Source organism: Somniosus microcephalus, chromosome 3 (genome assembly GCF_052327205.1).
Source record: "Somniosus microcephalus isolate GS21.2 chromosome 3, FLI_Smic_1.0, whole genome shotgun sequence".
Lineage (NCBI taxonomy): Eukaryota > Metazoa > Chordata > Chondrichthyes > Squaliformes > Somniosidae > Somniosus > Somniosus microcephalus.
Genome location: NC_140989.1, coordinates 250,578,998 through 250,598,364, shown reverse-complemented (window position 1 = coordinate 250,598,364; position 19,367 = coordinate 250,578,998). Strand labels below are relative to the sequence as shown.

Below are 19,367 nucleotides of genomic sequence, written 5' to 3'. Positions count from 1 at the left end.
AAACTACGCAGAACTGGGAAACAAAATCTTATGGCAGCATTTAATCAGATTCTCAGCCGTGACTCAGCGGCAGCACTCTTGCCTCTGAATCAGAAAGTTGTGGGTTCGAGTCCCACTCCAGGGACTTGAGCACAGAATCTAGGCTGACACTCCAGTGCAGTGATGAGGGAGTGCTGCACTGTCGGAGGTGCCGTCTTTCAGATGAGATCTGAAACCGAGGCCCTGTCTGCTCTCAGATGGACGTAAAAGATCCCATGGCACTATTTCAAAGCATAGCAGAGGATTTCTCCCCAGTGTTCTGGCCAATATTTATCCTTCAATTATCACAAACAAATTATCTGGTCATTATCACATTGCAGTTTGTGGGAGCTTGCTGTGCACAAATTGGTTGTCGCATTTCCTACATTACAACACTTCAAAAAGTACTTAATTGGCTGTAAAAAGAGCTTTGGGACATTCGGTGGTCAGGAAAGGAGTTTGTAAATGCAAGTCAGTCTTTCTTTTCCTTTAAACAAGAGACAACAGACGCTAGCTACTAAACATTCATCAAAATCAGTGTAAGGGCTTTGACTGTTTAGTTTACATCGGGCTGAATTTACATCACCTGAGCTTTGTTTCTTGCATGTATATTTGATGTGTATGCACTAAATCCACTCATTCCCATACACGTCAATGCTAGATCTCACTTATTGTAAAGGATCAAAGGGTTCCCATTTGGACTTCAGATTACACATGGAAAGATCTCATGTAGGTCACCAATATTTCTACAGAAAAGGATGCTTTTGTCCATCCAGCCACAGTTGTAACTATCTCACAGAAGTGCAACAAGCACTCAATGTTTGCTGGTATTGTGTTTGAGGCTCCAGAATGGAATAAGCATTCAACGTGGAAACAACTTAGCCAGGCATTCGGAAACCTATATTTTAGATTCAAACGTCTCGGGTATAAGCCAAAATCCAATTGACTGAGTGGATAGTTGAGGTATGCATCTCATCAGCCTTTCACAAATCTGCTGTCACATGGGTCTGGAATGCTCGGAGGATTGTAAAAGCTCTTTGCATCACAGGCCGGCCTCTGTGGGTCAGGAGCTGCATTAAAGAGCTTATTCCCCACGGATTAGAGGGCTTTAAGAAATCGTGCCAAGTTGGAATGGTTTGCGACTTATTCACACAAGAGGACTGAATGCAAAATCGTATAAACAAAGTTCTGTCAGAAATAGCCGACCGATTAGATACTTTTTGGAGTAGGTGGTTAACATTTACATGTAGGCCTGCACAAGCCATTTCACAGGAAATATTACAAGAGTCAACACAAACCAAGCCACAGTTCAGCACACAAAACACCAGCACTTTGCCAGGTTTTCCTGAAATAGCAAACCATGGACTATTTGAATTTGATTCCCCCCCCCCGCTGTAGAACATTTGATAGAGGGGGAAAAAGTGGCACCTTCAATTCTTTGGCAAACTGAAGAATGATTGTCAGCACTTAGGAAATCCTCTTCTCCAGTCACACCGTGGCACAACAGACACAAGTCAGTTCAAACTCCAACCTCGTATAAGGAACCTAATAAATTGTAATATCATCATGGGCAGGATGCCCAAACCCAAGCGAGAAGAGCCAAAACAAAAACAGTAAATCAAAAATTCGCTTCGCATTGATTTTGTTCCATTATTTTTCAACATGCCTCAAATGCAGAACAGTTTTTGCTTCATACGGGTAGCTTTTTAACTCGCCACCCTGGGCTTACAATTGGTACTGCAGATCGGGCACCAGTTATAGAAACCGCCTGATTTCCATTGATCCACAATGCCAGTTGTATGCCCGGTGGGAAGTTTTATATACTACCCGAGTGTACACACATCATCTACACCGATCCCGATAGGACAGGATGCCGGCTGTTAGGAATGTATATCTGCAATACATCATAATGCACATTTATACAGAAAATACAAAATATGGGAGCTTAGAGTCTTAAATAACTTCTATGAGCAATTGTTATACGCCAGGTACTAGTTCAAGGTCAGGGCCCATTGAAGAAATACACCAATGGCAGACCAAGTTATACTATCAGCTCAAATTCTGTGTATTGTGTTAGTTACATTTTTAATAGGTTTTAAAAAAAGGTCAAGTGACTGTGATTCTCTGCTAAGGTGAAAAAGATTAAAACCAAGAGGCCCGTTGCACACTTGCAAGCCCAGGTGAAGCAGGAGCGATGGGAGCTCGACTCAACACGCTCCCTCATAGAAATACAGAAGATAGGAGCAGGAGTAGGCCATTCGGCCCCTCGAGCCTGCTCCGCCATTCAATGCGATCATGGCTGGTCATCCAAATTCAGTACCCTGTCCCTGCTTTCTCCCCATATCCCTTGATCCCTTTAGCCTTAAGAAATATATCCAACTCCTTCTTGAATATATTTAATGAATTGGCCTCAACTGTCTTCTGTGGTAGAGAATTCCACAGGTTCACCACTCTCTGGGTGAAGAAATTCCTCCTCATCTCAGTCCTAAATGGCTTACCCCTTATCCTTAGACTGTGACCCCTGGTTCTGGACTCGCCCGCCATCGGGAACAGCCTTCCTGCATCTAGTTTGTCTAGTCCTGTTAGAATTTTATAAGTTTCAATGAGATCCCCTCTCATTCTTCTAAACTCCAGCGAGTATAAGCCTAATTGACCCAATCTCTCCTCATACGTCATTCCTGCCATCCCAGGTATCAGCCGGGTATCAGGTATCCCTCGGGATTTCCCTAAATTCAGATTACACGACTCCACACCCAAAATGACAAGACACACCCGGCATTGATGTAGAGCAACTTCAGCTGTGTATCAATGTAAATGATATGGTATGGCCACAGCCTGCAAAGGCTGCACACGACATATACTCGCATCAAATCCCAGGAGTTCTGCTGCCAGACTGTAAAACACACCAACCATTTAACACCAACGTGAACTTGCTTTACGAGTCACTGAACACCTCGACTTACTATACAACAGGTTAATTACTTGCCACAGAATGTTAGACAAAGGAATAAAAACATGCCCTTCATCATCACCCAAGCCTGCATTCACGCTACAATTTACTGGCAGTGTGAAGTGGTTTCATCTCCGCGCTGACACCAAGTTGGTTAAAGAGGTCAGAATCAAGACCTGCCCTGGCTGCAGAGCAAAGTCGACAGAAACTTCCCTCCTCTAGGGAGTCTCACTTTGCTTCAGGATCAACCTCAGTCCGATGCTGAATTTCCACAGTAACTCCTTACTGACACTACACTTAGTGGAAGCAGTTATTAAATAAATAAAAGGCAGACACATTTTTGAATTAGAATACACACGACTCCAGGTTTAAATAAGGAAATTTACTAGATATATGTGCGTGTACACAAATATGATTTTAAAAATGTAATAATATCAGCACTCCTAGTTATACAAAGCCTCATTAAATATTTCCAATATTAAAATGCATTGCCTATTTCAAAAGTTATAAAAAAGCAGCTGCTTGAAAAACAAGTGTTTAAAGAACACTTTCAAACCATATTTCCCTTCTACTTTGCTTCCCCCTTCCCCCTCCATTTAAGCCAAGAAATACTCACCAAAGCAAAATAAGCCATTCTTTTGGAACATATTTTGCATTAGCCTCAGCACAAACCATACTGAGAAGCAAGTAGAGTGGGTTTTGTGCAAGTCATCCTACAGTCACAGCGGAGATCCACCAGCTAATTCCAGTCTCCCTATTTAAACCAAACTTTCTTTGGACCTCAAAGTGTGCAGAGTGTTCGTACAATGTCTGTCCTTGGATTAGGAAACGGTGTGAAGTTCCAGAAAAGATGAATTCCCTTTCCGACCTTAACTAGGAGATGTTCAGAAACAATTGACGGAAGTGAGCTGCTGAGCTGGTTTAATCTGCATCATGCTCCCACACAGACTGTGTGACTCCTGCTCTGAAGGGGGTGGGGAGGGGAGGGGGGAGCAACTATCTGCAGTGCCAAGAATCTACTTCATATTTTGAACAGTCTTCTTTCAGATTTGACACAAGTACTTCTTTGTTGTTATAGCTTTGTCCGAGGCCTCCTTAAGCCAAAAAGTCCATATTCAATAGATTTTTAAAAATGGAAGCTGTCTAAAGTGAGTAAATTGTAAAAAAATTAATTCTCAACATCTCGTCACGGACTTGAGGGGGGAAAAAAAACAGGCAATCTCAAAATATGAAAGCATTCCTAAGTGTTGGTGTCATTTTCCAAATGTAAAAACAAAGTTTGAGGATTTGTGATGCTGCTAGAAAAAGTTCAGTACATTAATGGTGACATTTGGGAGTGTGTTGATGGTTCAAAAATCAAAGTTGGATTAATTAGTGTAGCTACAGATTTTGGCAACAATCTAATCCTATTTAAACTTAACAAAATAATTGTCTAACAGAATCTGCACAAGCAAATACTCTCTCTATGCACTTATACTCAGTGAGTTACTTAAAAACAACCAACTTTTTTGTTCCATTTGAAGATAACTATGTAATTTGCAAAACAAACGTGTCTGGACTATCCATGGATATAGTTTTTTCCTCACTAGTGATGACCTGGTTTACATCAGTTGTTTTTATTCCACCCCATCCAGAACCAATAAAAGGAAAAAGTACGAACACTGATCAAGTTACAAAAAACACTGAACAGATATCATTCCATGATGGCAACATCCAAAGCATTGCTGAACTAATATTCCTTCAGCACCCCAACGTTTCTAAAGTGCCCATCTTGAAAGTCTGAACATATTAGAACAAACAGATTTAAAACACTTTCAAATTGGATATATACAGAAGGAAACATTTGCAGGGCTATGGGGAAAGAGCAGGGGGAGTGGGACTAATTGGGCAGCTCTTTCAAAGAGCCGGCACAGGCACCATGGGCTGAATGGCCTCCTTCTGAGCTGTATGATTCCACGAACACTTTTAAACAGACTGGAAATGCAACAACCGTCAGGGGCTCCACAATCGAAAGATTCCGATGTCCCACCAAGATGATGCAATTCAAAACAGATATCCAGCTTGACGACCGAGCCCTTGGCCAATCAAATGAAATCCCTCATTTCTTTAGCTAGTAACAAAACAGTGAATGTAAAAATAAAATACATTTAACCAATGCAACAGAAGCCAAGTGTCAAGAAACCTTTGCCTTCAAACTGTTCACCAATGCGGTTGGGACCGGAGCACCAACAAGTCCCAAACATTTTAAGTGGTTAATACAGAGCCACGGTGTTGCCATTTTACAAGAGCCATGTAATCTGTATCAGAGCTTAAAGCAGTACCTAGAAGTGTCACAAGTAGGACATGCCCTGAAACCAATGCGCTCTTGAATTACAACAGTGTTCGGTGATGGGCGGTCTGGCCATTTTTTTTTACTTTAAATACCAACGATACTGCTTATTGCTCATCCACACAGGCCCACTTTGTCAGCAGAGTAAATCAACATTTGTTGACATTTCAAAAATCTAAGTGAATTATGTTAATAAACGTAGCAAGACCTGTGGATGGTGGGACACAGAAATGGTTCACAGCAAAAAAAACTGAAACCGCACTGGATTAAACTCCACTTCAAGTAAACTTTGTGGTCCTTAAACAAAAACAAAGCAAGCTGTTTGGAAAGGTATGCGGCTCCCGATTTTGCCATTCCAACAGTTGGAGTGGAGGAAAAGGTAAGGGGTGGCTGGGGAAGGGAGAGCAACCCCACCCAGCTTCATTCAAGACATGACCAACATTGCAGCAGGAGCAATCAGTTAATGGCAATACTGGGAAAGCAACATTAGCTTCTAATAGTGCTTTCAAAGTGCCATCAGAACTGCTGCAAGTCATCAACATGGATGGTCAAATAGCAAACATTAATCTCCTCCTATTATAGCAGGACAGGGGATTAAAAGCCTAAAAAGGAGGGGAGAGAAAGCAATCTTCCCAACCACTCTTAGTTCTGCCCAGATATGAAAACCAGCAACAATGTCAAAATTAAGCATTTTAGTACCCTATTTGGAAAAAAATTCCAGAGCAGAATACTTATTCACATTCATTCCCTAAATGGCAGATACCTAGTCACAAAACATGTGTTAAGTTCACTCCAAGCACTAAAACATTTCTCCTGCTGTATCAGTTTCAAATTGAACTCCAATAAATCTCAAGACTCCCCAGTGTTTCAACTCAGCTTTCCTACAAATCTTTATCTGTGGGTTTAAGCCACTAAAAGATTACTGAAAGCACAAGATTACAGCATGCATTTTCCTTTTGTTGTTCACAATCACACCCGCCCACCAGTTAGCCTCATAGCGTGTTGCTCACAATCACACCAGTCCAGTTATCCTTCCATCGTGCTTTAATGGACTCATTATCACTATGTGCCAGCTGGAAGACTTGGCTCTCTACTGTATCACAAGGGGCTGCTCCAGCTGGGGCACTTCCTGTGTAGGGGGCTGCCAAATGCGTTCAGCACATGGTCTGCAGGCATTCGAGTTCCCCAGGAGCCAGCAAGACCCATGAGCAACTCCGAGCACATTTAAAAAAAAATTAACAAGCAAACTACCGCTGGACTTGACACACACACACATTTTGACAATGGAAATCGACAATGTAGAACTTCACAGTTCCCGTCAGCTGCAGTTAAAACCAGTAATTGTTACCGTAATGATTGCACAGCTTTTAAGCACTTTCCTTCGCAACAAGTCACTGCACTCCAAACACAGCTCATCACTTCCTGGCCTGTCAATGGTGGGATTTAAAATATTTAGTTACGACAGATTATCAAAGCAGCAGGCTCAGATACTGTACCCTACTTTGGTGGGCTCCAAATGAAATCGCCAACAGGCTTAAAGCCAGCATAGGAATCTAAGCATTCTACAACACCGAGGCCCCCTGACTGGTGTGGAAGAACCACCGAAGGCAAATAGGCTGAAACTTCTCTCTCTCTCCACCCCCTTATATTGAAAAATAGTCCAAGTTTTGGCTTACTATTATGACTGAGACACGATACATTTTCTTAGTACAAAAGGACAAAATCTGCTTTTTATACACCACCACAGGTGACCATTTTAGCACAATACTGAATACTTTGACAAGACAAGCAGACATCTGTCTGCTCCGTGGCAGCACTCGTCTGAGTCACAAATTTGTGGGTTCAAGTCCTACTCCAGAGACTTGAGCTCAATCTCAGCTGACATGACTGTGCCATCCTGAGGGAGCGCTGCACTGTCAGAGGTACCGTCTTTCGGGCGAGACATTAAACGGAGGTTCCGTCTGCCCTCTTGGGTGGCCGTAAGAGATCTGAAGAGCAGGGTAGTTCTCTTGGCCAATATTTATCCCTCAACCAACATCACTAACACATATCTGGTTATTACCTCATTTCTGCTTGTGGGACCTTGCTGTGCACAAATTGGCTGCCACGTTTCCTACATTACAACAGTGACTACACTTCAAAAAATACTTCAGTGGCTGTAAAGCACTCTGGGACGCCTGGAAGATGTGAAAGGCACTATATAAATGCAAGTCTTTTTCTTTACAGTGCAGCGCTCCCTCAGGATGGCACAGTCGTGTCAACTGAGATTATATGATCAAGTCTCTGAAGTAGGACTCGAACCCACAGATTTGTGACTCAGAGGAGAGAGTGCTACCACTTACCTTTCTGCCGAACATCAGATTTATCAAGATGAATCCATCTTACTGTGAAGCATGCTTTATATAGGATTTGTTTATGGAGACCTTCAAAATTCAGATTTTTTTTTGTTAAATCCTGCCAATTCCCCTCCCGCTTCACCCTGCCAAGGCAGGAATAAGAACATAAGAAATAGGAGCAGGAGTAGGCCAATCGGCCCCTCGAGCCTGCTCCGCCATTCAATAAGATCATGGCTGATCTGATCCTAACCGCCAATCCACTATCACAGAACCATCTCCTGAATCTAACAGAATTAGACACACGAAGTAGGAGCAGGATCAGGCTACATGGCCCCTGGGCCCGCTCCGCTACGCACAGGGCCATGACCGATCCGAACCTAGACTCATGTCCAAATTCCTGCCCACTCCCCGTAACCCTTAATTCCCTTTACTTCTAGGAAACTGTCTATTTCTGTTTTAAATTTATGTAATGATGTAGCTTCTACAGCTTTTTGGGGCAGCATATTCCATGGACCTACCACCCTCTGAGTGAAGTAGTTCCTCCTCATCTCAGTTTTGAAAGAGCAGCCCCTTATTCTAAGACTATGCCCCCTAGTTCTAGTTTCACCCATCATCGGGAACATCCTCCCCGCATCCACCCGATCCAACCCCTTCACAATCTTATATGTTTCAATAAGATCGCCTCTCATTCTTCTGAACTCCAATGAGTAGAGTCCCAATCTACTCAACCTCTCCTCATATGTCCATCCCCTCATCCCCGGGATTAACCGAGTGAACCTTCTTTGTACTGGCTCGAGAGCAAGTATGTCCTTTCTTAAGTATGGACACCAAAACTGTGCAGTATTCCAGGTGCGGTCTCACCAATACCTTGTACAACTGAAGCAATACCTCCCTATTTTTATATTCTATCCCCCTAGCAATGAAAGCCAACATTCCATTGGCCTTCTTAATCACTTGCTGCACCTGCATACTAACCTTTTGAGTTTTGTGCACCAGGACCCCCAGATCCCTTTGTACTTCAGTACTTTCAAGTTTCTTGCCATTAAGATAATAACTTGCTCTACGATTTTTCCTGCCAAAGTGCATAACCTCACACTTTCCAGTATTGTATTCCATCTGCCAAATCTCTGCCCACTTACTTAGCCTGTCTATGTCCCCTTGCAGGTTTTTTATGTCCTCCTCACTCACTACTTTCCCTCCCATCTTAGTATCATCTGCAAACTTTGATATGTTACACTCGGTCCCCTCCTCCAAATTGTTAATATAGATTGTAAAGAGTTGGGGACCCAGCACTGACCCCTGCGGAACACCACTAGTTACTGATTGCCAGTCTGAGAATGAACCATTTATCTCAACTCTCTGCCTTCTGTTAGATAGCCAATCCTCTATCCATGCCAGAATATTACCCCCAATCCCGTGATTTTTTATCTTAAGCAATAATCTTTTGTGTGGCACCTTGTCAAATGCCTTTTGGAAGTCTAAATACACTACGTCCACTGGTTCCCCTTTATCCACCCTATATGTTACTTCCTCAAAGAACTCCAGCAAATTTGTCAAACATGACTTCCCCTTCATAAAACCATGCTGACTTTGTCCTATTAAATGAAGATTATCCAAATGTCCTGTTACTGTCTCCTTAATAATGGACTTCAAAATTTTACCTACCACAGATGTTAGGCTAACCAGTCTATAGTTTCCAGCCTTCTGTCTACTGCCCTTTTTAAATAAGGGTGTTACATTAGCAGTTTTCCAGTCTGCTGGGACCTTTGCCGAGTCCAGGGAGTTTTGGAAAATTATTACCAATGCATCCACAATCCCTACCGCCACTTCCCTCAAGACCCTAGGATGTAAGCCATCAGGTCCAGGTGATTTATCCGCCTCGAGTCCCATTATTTTACCGAGTACCACTTCCTTAGTGATTTTGATCGTGTTTAGCTCCTCCCCCCCTTTAGCCCCCTGTTTGTCCAGTGTTGGGATATTCTTAGTGTCCTCTATTGTAAAGCCTGATACAAAATATTCATTCAGTGTTTTTTCCATCTCCATATTTCCCACCATTAATTTCCCGGTCTCATCCTCTAAGGGACCAACATTTACTTTAGCCACCCTTTTTCTTTTTATATAACTATAAAAACTCTTACTATCTGTTTTTATATTTTTTGCTAATTGACTTTCATAATCTATCTTCCCTTTCTTAATCAATCTTTTTGTTATTTTTTGCTGTCTTTTAAAGTTTTCCCAATCCTCTATCCTCCCACTAGATTTGGCTACCTTATATGCCCTTGTTTTTAGTGGAATACTATCCTGAATTTCTTTACTTAGCCACGGATGGCTGTCTTTTCTTTTACACCCTTTTCTTCTCAGTGGAATATATTTTTTTTGGAAGTTGTAAGATAACTCCTTAAATGTACACCACTGATCATGTATCGTCTTACCCTTTAATCTATTTTCCCAATCCACTCTACTCAATTCCGCTCTCATACCTTCATAGTCTCCTTTATTCAAGCTTAGCACGCTTGTTTGAGATCCAACCTTCTCACCCTCTAATTGAATATGGAATTCAACCATGTTATGGTCACTCATTCCAAGGGGATCCTTTACTAGGACATTTTTAATTAATCCTGTCTCGTTACACAGGACCAGATCTAAGGTTGCTTGCCCCTTGGTCGGTTCAGTTACATACTGCTCAAGAAACCCATCCCTAATACACTCAATGAACTCATCCTCAAGGCAGCCCTGCCCAATTTGAATTGTCCAATTAATATGATAGTTAAAATCCCCCATAATTATAGATGTTCCTTTATTACAAGCCTCAACTATTTCCTGATTGATACTCCGTCTAACAGAGTTGCCACTGTTCGGAGGCCTATAGACTACGCCCACTAGTGTTTTTTTCCCCTTATTATTCCTTATCTCCACCCAAACTGTTTCATTATCCTGATCTTTTGACCCAATATCATTTCTCTGTATTAGTGATTCCTTCCTTTATTAACATAGCCACCCCACCTCCCCTTCCTTCCTGCCTGTCCTTCCTGATCGTTAAATAACCTGGTATGCTTAATTCCCAGGCATTGTCACCCTGCAGCCATGTTTCTGTAATGGCCACAAGATCATACCCATATGTAGTTATTTGTGCCATTAACTCGTCTATTTTGTTACGAATGCTACGTGCATTCAGATAGAGAACTTTCAAATATGTTTTGTGACACTTAGTTCCTGCTTTTGCCCTTTTTATTACTTTACCTTTTACTCCATCCCTTCTGCCCCTTCCTGACACGCTCTGGTTTTTAATTTCCCCACTGCTACCTGAGTCTATGACCTTCTCTGTTGTCATTTTTATTATTTGCTCTCTAGGAACCTCCCTCCCCACTAGTTAGTTTAAAGCCCTCTCTACAGCCCTAGTTATATGATCCGCCAGGACTCTAGTCCCAGCACTGGCCAAGTGAAGCCCGTCCCAACGGAACAGCTCCCTCCTGCCCCACACTGGTGCCAGTGTCCCAGGAAGCAAAACCCATTTCTCCCACACCAGTCTTTGAGCCACGCATTTAACTCTCTAATTTTATTTGTCCTAGCCAAATTCGCTCATGGCTCAGGTAATAATCCGGAGATTATTACCCTTGAGGTTCTGCTTTTTAATTTGACCCCTAGCTGCTCAAACTCCCTCAGCAGAACCTCCTTCCTTGTCCTATCTAGGTCGTTGGTACCAACATGGACCACGACAACTGGATCCTCCCCCTCCCACTCCAAGTTTCTCTCCAGTCCAGAGGAGATGTCCTTAACTCTGGCACCGGGCAGGCAACACAGCCTTCGGGACTCTCGCTCTCGGCTGCAAAGAACTCTATCTATCCCCCTAATGATACTATCCCCTACCACTACAACATTTCTTTTAACTCCCCCCACTTGAATGGCCCCCCGCTCCATGGTGCTGTGGCCAGGTTGCTCATCCTCCCCGCAGTCCCTGTTCCCATCCTCACAGGGAGTAAGAGCCTCGAACCTGTTGGACAAGAGCAAGGGCTGCGGCTCCTCCAACACTACCTCCTGGATCCCTGTACCTGCCTCACTTCTAGTCACACCATACTGACCCTGGCCACGGACTACATCTGAATTAATTAATCTAATTGGTGTGACTACCTCCTGATACAGAGTCCAGGTAACTCTCCCCCTCCCTGATGTGTCTCAGTATTTGAAGCTCGGACTCCAGCTCTTCAACACGGAGCCGGAATTCCTCGAGCAGCCAACACTTACTGCAAATGTGATCACCGTGAGCATCAATGGTGTCCACCAGCTCCCACATATTGCAGCAGCAACACATCACCTGATCTCCCATTCTATGTAATTAATTAAATTTATTAATATTATTCTTAAATACCCTCTGCCCTGATTCTAGATGGTGAATATCACACCTTAAAAACTATAGACCGAAGAGATTTAAGCTTAAAAAGGGAGAAATACTCACCAACCAATTACTTACCCGCTTTCTGGTGACGTCACAGTTGGATTACTTTTTACCTCTCTCCTTCCCTCAGAGACTGGTGAACCTTACCTGGTCTCTGGGACTTTTATAGCCCCGCTCTGCCGCTCGAGTTTCCCGCCGACGCTGTGAGGCCTTATCTGGTCTCTGGGACTTTTATAGCCCCGCTCTGCCGCTCAGGATTCCCGCCATGGTGACTACCTCTACATGGTACACTCCCACAGACAGCAATCATCTTACAGGACACCACCCAAGCAACCAGCTTGACAGCATACATCAGAACATTCAATCACAGGGGGATTACAGCCAAGCCAGATCAGATCCTGACCAAACATTCACACATGTGCACTTCCAGGAAAGTGTCACTGGATGTGATTGAGGTGCTTAAAATGCTAAAACGATTGATAGGGTAGATACGGAGACTTCCTCTGGTGGGGGAAATCAAGAACTTTAATCTTAAAGTTAGTGCCAGGCCATTCAGGAGCGAAATCAGGAAGCACATTTTCACACAAGGGATCGTAGAGATCTGGAAATCTCTTCCTCCAAAAGGCTGTGGATGCTGGGACAATTGAAGCTGTCAAGACCAAGGTAGATAGATTTTTGTTAGGTAAGGGCATCAAGGGATGTGGAGCCCAGGCGGAGAAATGGAGTTGAGGTGCAGATCAGCCGTGATCTAGTTGAATGGCAGAACAGACCCACGGGGCTGAATGGCCTGCTCGTGTTTCTAATATTCTTGTGTTGCTAGTTATTAGAAGCAGGTACCCTGACTGATTTGCCCCTCTAACACAGAAGCACAGGTCAGTTGGAGTGCCTATTCTACCAGGCCCAGACATCAGCTAGATCAGCACAGCTCATGAACTTCCTGCACTTAACGTAGTTCCTCACAACTTAACCAGCTGAGCTCCAATTTTATAGTGCAGCTCAAGACTTTCAGGGGACATAGATGTTCCCCCACCCTAGACCAAGTATTGAAAATACACCAGTCTCCAATGAGCCACCAGAGATAATCAAATATCCAACAACATACGTTTCTCCCACTCAGACCATTAGAGTATGGACCCATCCTCTGGTCCCCTACTTAAACACTTGTGATTCCCTTCCTCTTTAAAAACGAAAACTTTCCATGGTTCTAGCAACGGGCACCATAAGCGGGAAAATACTTGAAAGCAACCACACAAGCCAAGACATATGTTGCTCCATTATCCATTCACACTTGAAAACCAAGACAAACAAAACCAACACCTTCTCCTCAGAAAGGAAACACGTTTTATTTAAAAAGAGACAGACAATCAGTCATCCAAAAGGGAAAAATATGTATAAACCAGATTGTATTTAGTGTTTGGTATAGTACTGATGCAGAGGGGTCATTAATGATAGCAGACAACAATACCACTCTTAGAACTACACCAAAAGAAATAGTAAGTAGACATTTTAAATTATTTGGGTTATATTTCTGGTGTGAGCCCCAAGTATTCCCATATTAGATAGTCGTGGCCAGGCACATAGGAATGCTCCCAGCACTCTGCTCAGACACCATGAATTAACTAAAAGAGCACCCCTTTATTTGACCATTTTTCCACATCAAGAGAATTTAGCTCCCAAATTTACAGCCTTTTTATACCAAGGACATAGTGAAAGGGGATGTGTGTAAATTAACGATTGATGAGGAGAGCAACAAGAATGTAGCTCTGCAGTACACCATAGACGAACAAGTGGGCACAGGTGAAGCCATTGGAGGCGATGTATCTACAATATGACAGGTAGAACGAGAATCAATACACAGGATGTCGTTTGAGTCTTTAAGCAAGGGAAGAAGCATAATTGGGGGCGGGGGGAGGGTTCTGGACAAGGAATGGTTAGAGTGTAGTCGTGAAACACTGTTGCAGGATTTTGGGAAGGAAGGAAAGATTGAGGGCTAGATTTTCAGTACAGACAGTTTTGGGGCGCTAACCTTAGCGCCCGACCGAAGTTAGCGCCCGCCCCAAAGTAGCGCCCCGTTGCCGGAAATTCAGTGGCTTCGCCCTAAGAGGTTGGTGGAGCGCTAAAAGAGGCGTTCCACTACTATCTTTAGGCGCTAAGCCGGCGGTCCAGAGGGATAGCGCCCAGGCGGGGCGCAGCGCGGGTGCGGTCATTTTTTGACTGACAGCAGACCCCGTGGCGCCGACCAGCTCTTAAAGGGGGAAGGGACGAATTGGTCTGCTGCCACGCCCTGCACACTGCAGCCTTGCAAAGAGGCCTCAACACTGCTGCTCAGCCCCAGGGAGTCATGGCAACGCCAGAGAAGGCCCGTGAGCGTGCCCTGCGCTTCTCAGAGGGTGATCTGGACATAATGGTCACAGCTCTGGAGCAGAGGCGCAGGATCTTGTTCCCAGAGAGTGGGAGGAATCCGAACCACCACGACTACACCAGAGCCTGGAAGCAGATCGCCCAGAGGGTGACGTTCACCGGCGATGCCCCCAGGACCCACAATGTCGTAAAAAATACAACGACCTGACCAGGATTGTCAGGGTGAGTACCCTTTCCAGTCTCCTCCTCATTCTTGCATGTACACCTGACATGATGGGCAAAGGGAGCTGAAAGTCCTAATGGCCAGCCCTCAGCCAGCAGCATTGGGACAGTCATGAGCATCAATTGGCCATTCGGCACTCTACACTCTGGCCCAGCTATTCCACCATGGGAGGCAGTGCACACTACATGAGGGCTACACTCTGGCCCAGCTATTCCACCATGGGAGGCAGTGCACACTACATGAGGGCTACACTCTGGCCAAGCTATTCCACCATGGGAGGCAGTGCACACTACATGAGGGCTACACTCTGGCCAAGCTATTCCACCATGGGAGGCAGTGCACACTACATGAGGGCTACACTGCGCACTTACAGCCCGTCCTTTCTCTTGCAGGCTAAAGTAGCCTATAATCGCCAGGCCCGTGCCAGGGCCAGAGGAGGCCGCGCCAAGCTGCAGAAGCTCACTCGGCTGGAGGAGCGCGTGTGTGTGCTCATGGGAGCCCGTGTGATCGTCCCCACAGCGTGCGGAGTAGCCGACCCTCCACTGCCCGGCAATGGTAAGGACCTCACCTTTTGGCCCTCTCGCGTCGCACTGGCCCATCCGAGCTACCTCCTTTGCCACTGTCCCACCAATGCGCTGAATGCCACCAGTCCTAACTCCCTCGCTGATGCCGTCTCCTCACTCTGAAGCTACTCTTGTGCATTCCTGCTTTCAGCTGGTGACGACCAGGACCCTGAAGCTGCCAGTGACAGCACCTCCGAGCAGGAGGAGGAGGAGGAGCAAGCCGGACCATCGGGGGAACACTCACGTCCCGCAGGAGAGGAGGAAATGCTCGACACCTCCTCACTGGACGAGTGCCTGGAGGAACTGTCGCAGGGGAATGCAGCTTCTGGGACCAGTGGCGTCCAGCCACCCAGGAGCCGTGCGCGTGGCCCGCGGCCTTCCCCCCAAAGGGGGGGGAAGGATCAGAGGGGAGTGCTGCTGATCGGCACACTCGCCGCCACCAACGTGGCAAGGGTCCCCTAGTTCGGCCCCCTCCTCCCCAGCGGGAGAGTCGCGACTCCAGTCCGGACACCTTCACCTCAGAGGAGGTGCGGAAGCTGGATAAGATGGCCGAGGATTCGGACCGGCGCCACACGGAGCTCATGAGTGTGGTGGGGCGCATGCCTGAGGCCATCGAGTCGCTGGCGACCAGTGTGCGCGAGTTCGGTGCAGCAACTGCCGCGAGTGGCCGCATGCTGACTGATGCCGTCAAGACCCTGGCGGGTGTGATGCGGGCGCACACCAGGACAACAGGGGCACTCACTGCTGCCACACGCGCTGTCTCAGGCAGGCATCGCCAGGGCAGCCGCCACGCTGGAGCATCCCAGAGAGCCGCCCCTCGGCTGATTGTTGCGGATCCTGCAGTGCGGGCCCGGCCGAGTGCCAGCGCGCCACAGCACCAGCCAGCGCATCCCAGACGCCAGCTGGCCCACATTGCACCATCCGTCGCCGCCATTCCCCCACTGGGGCGTCAAGGGCAAGCGGCTGGAGCTGATGTTGGCCAGGCTCAGGTGCGCCACTCAGCAGACGGCCCCTCGAGGCCCAAACGCCGTGTAGGCCGCCCCCCAGCGGCATCTGGCGGAAGGACATCTGAGCCTCAGGCGCCTTCCCCCAGCCTCGCAGCAGCCACTGGGCAGAGCTTGCGAAGGAGCAGCAGGCCGGGCAGGGGAGGCAAAAGGCTGGGCAAGGTCTCGCCCTCGCGGGCCACTCAGTAGAGGGTGTGGCCAGCTTTCCTTTTATATGGCGGTGGCCATCTTTATTTTGCCCATGGTTGTTTTGTTGGAGGGCTTATTTTTTGCGTTAGGCCGACGTTGAGGCCCGGTTTGAAGAAATGTGGAGTGACTCCTCCCCAGTTTGTGGGAGTGAGTCGTTTGTTGGGCCCATTTATTGTTTTTGGGGATTCATGTGGGAAGGGGTTTTCATTTTTGTGTAATAAATAATTATCTTTATTCATGCAGTCTCCATGGTTGTTCTTCTTAGTGTTTGTTGGCTTCGCCGGCTGAGGGCTTGCGGAGCGGCTGCATTCATCTTCCCTCATGGCCCCAAGGCATTCCCTGACAGGGGGCTTAGAAGTACCGTGTAATAAGGTGGCGTCGCGCGGCCCTTGGCCCTGGTCGCTCCCTCCTGGGAACGTACTCCTGCTCCTCCTCCTGAGGTGCTGCTCCAATGTCAGGTGGCAGTGCCTGAGTCCTGCGGATAGCCAGGTTGTGTAGCATGCAGCAAACCACCACAAATTGGGAGACCCGGTCCGGCGAATACTGGAAAGCTCCTCCGGAGCGATCAAGGCAGCGGAACCGCTACTTGAGGACCCCAATAGTTTGCTCGATGATGTTGCGGGTGGTTTGATGGCTCTCGTTGTAGGCCTCTTCAGCAGCGGTCCTGGGCGCGCGGGGCGGGGTCATGAGCCAGGTACACAAAGGATAGCCTTTGTCCCTGAGTAGCCATCCTCTTGGGGGAGGCTGTGCCTCGAACATGTCATGCACAGTACTCTGCCGCAGGATAAAGGCATTGTGGCTGCTGCCTGGGAAGCTGGCATTGACAGCCATGATGCGCTGCTTGTGGTCACACACCAGCTGCACATTCAGAGAATGATAGCCCTTCCTGTTGCGATACTGCTCGCCATGCTCCAGAGGGGCCCGCAAAGCCACATGCGTACAGTCAATGGCGCCCTGCACCAAGGGGAAGTCCCTGAGTCTGGAAAATCCCAATGCGCGCTGATGCTGGCTCTCCAGGGCCATGGGGAAGGTGATGAATTGGCTTCTCCTTCTGAACAGTGCTTCGGTCACCTGGCGGATGCAGCGATGCGCGCCATACTGGGAGATGTTTGCTATGTCCCCAGCAGCGTATTGGAAGGAGCCGGTGGCATAGAAGTTCAATGCCACCGTCACCTTCACTTCCACCGACAGAGACGTCCTGCACCTGAGCTTTGGCCGCAGATCTCTGCGAAGCAGGTGGCAGATCTCTGCAATCACCTCCTTTCGGAATCGGAGCCTTCTAACACATCGCGCGGCACTCATGTTTAGGTAGGAGCGCTGCTGGCGGTATAGCCTGACTGGGTAAGGCCTACGTGGCCGACGCCTGTAGCCCCCTCTGCCTCTAGCCAGGGCTGCCCCTCTCACAATGCATCTGCGAGCCCTACGGACATGGAGCTGCAGCTCCGCGTTGGCACCCCATGCAACCCCCATCAAATCTTGGCAAACACTCAAATTTCCAAAAGGCCACTTGCAGCGCTCTGGCCTGAGTCCAAAAATACCTGAGCTGTTGCTGCTTGAAACCAGTTAGCTATCCTCCTTGTTGTGTGTCCAGAAATGTGTTGCACAAGAGTGTTTGCTGAAAAATGACTGGCCTTTATACTGGAGAGCACGTCCCCTTTAATTTGCGCCCCCCGGGGTCCGCGCTGGTTGTGTTGCGTTCCTTTTTTCAAATGCTCCGGCCGCCAGCCGCACAATGGGGCGGACCGACTGAAGTTTGGAATCGGGGCGGCCAAAGGGCGTTGCACGAGGATGTGACGTCATTTTCTGCGCGCGCATCCGGGCGGGCGCTAAACTTTGCGCCGGCGCTAACGGGCAACTTAATTTGGGGCGAGGCGCAAACTGCGCTGCGCCCGGGCGCTACACTCATAGCGCCCGAAAATCACTTCTCTTAAGGCGCTAACTGCTGGCGCAAGCAACTGAAAATCTAGCCCTGAGGGTCTTAGGGTATGATCTTTAGGGAAAAGGTGGTGATAGCATTTATGAAAGATGTAGGGGCCATGCCATGGTAAGTATAGAGCAGAGGAAGGGATTTTGAGAGGTGAGGCGTTGAGGTCAAATAGGAGTCAAGGAAAGGTGGTGGGCGTCATGAGCATGAATGAGACTATTAATTGATTATTTGAGTGGGAGGGAGATATATGAAAACACTGAGGAAAAGGAGTCAGGCTTGGCCAAGAGCAGGCAGAGGCAGCAGAGTAAACACCCCAAATTTAAGGACAGTGCCAGAGAAGTTCATGAGTTCCTTATATTTGCTAGGAGGAGGGTAGAGTGGGAGGTCAGAGAAGGAGCAGATAAGTGCAGGCAACTGGCTGTGAAGAGGAGGATTTTGCAGTTGCGCCTTCTCTCCAGGACAAGCTTAAAAGTTGAGGATTTGACCACGTCAAGGGTAGAACTCGAGGTGGTCAAGCCATAATTCCCAAAGGATAACAAGGCCTCATGTGTTCCAGCTTGCAGCCAGCAGGTTTGAGGACATAGCAAGTGCTAGTTGAGAGAAGGGGAGAAAGAGAAAGGAAACTCAACCCATTTCAGAAAAGTTTAAAGAAGCAATAAATCTAGACTCCCTTTCCATTGTTTTGATTTTAATTTCTGGCTCACTCTTAGATTTCCCCTTTACAACTCAGAAAACAAAATATTAATCTTTCCCAAAGATGTGAAGTAGACTGTTTTGGACAGTCTTTGTAGCTATTTTTTTGGCAAGTACCTAGTGTTAAAACAACACTCAAATGCACTGCAGTGGTGCCAAATGATGCGTAGGTACCACCAGAACAATTACCTAGATCATTCATCATCAGTTACCCTCAACATCGGCAGCACAGACTAGAGAGGTTTTTTTTGTTGCTTCAAGTCATTAGAAGTCTGTCTACCAGATGGTAGAGAAGTAACTACCACCAGCATTTTTGGCATTTGAAGGAAATACCCAACAGCTTAGTAATGCCGACTGGGATTGAAATCATCTTAAACTGTG

The 19,367-nt window shown here is 46.8% G+C and overlaps 1 protein-coding gene across 5 annotated transcripts in view; it reads right to left on the bottom strand.

Annotated features, from left to right (window-relative positions):
* The window catches only part of rgl1 (ral guanine nucleotide dissociation stimulator-like 1), a 428,494-nt gene that overhangs the window by 135,137 nt on the left and 273,990 nt on the right, over positions 1-19,367 (bottom strand). Inside the window, exon 1 of one of the 5 annotated variants that reach the window (XM_085982337.1) lies at positions 3,585-3,899. The exons of the other annotated variants lie outside the window; for them this stretch is intronic. Coding sequence (XP_085838463.1) covers positions 3,585-3,602 — 18 coding nt within the window. The 5' untranslated portion in view covers positions 3,603-3,899. Of the gene's footprint in view, positions 1-3,584; positions 3,900-19,367 lie in introns of those variants that run through there. 5 annotated transcript variants of the gene reach the window in all.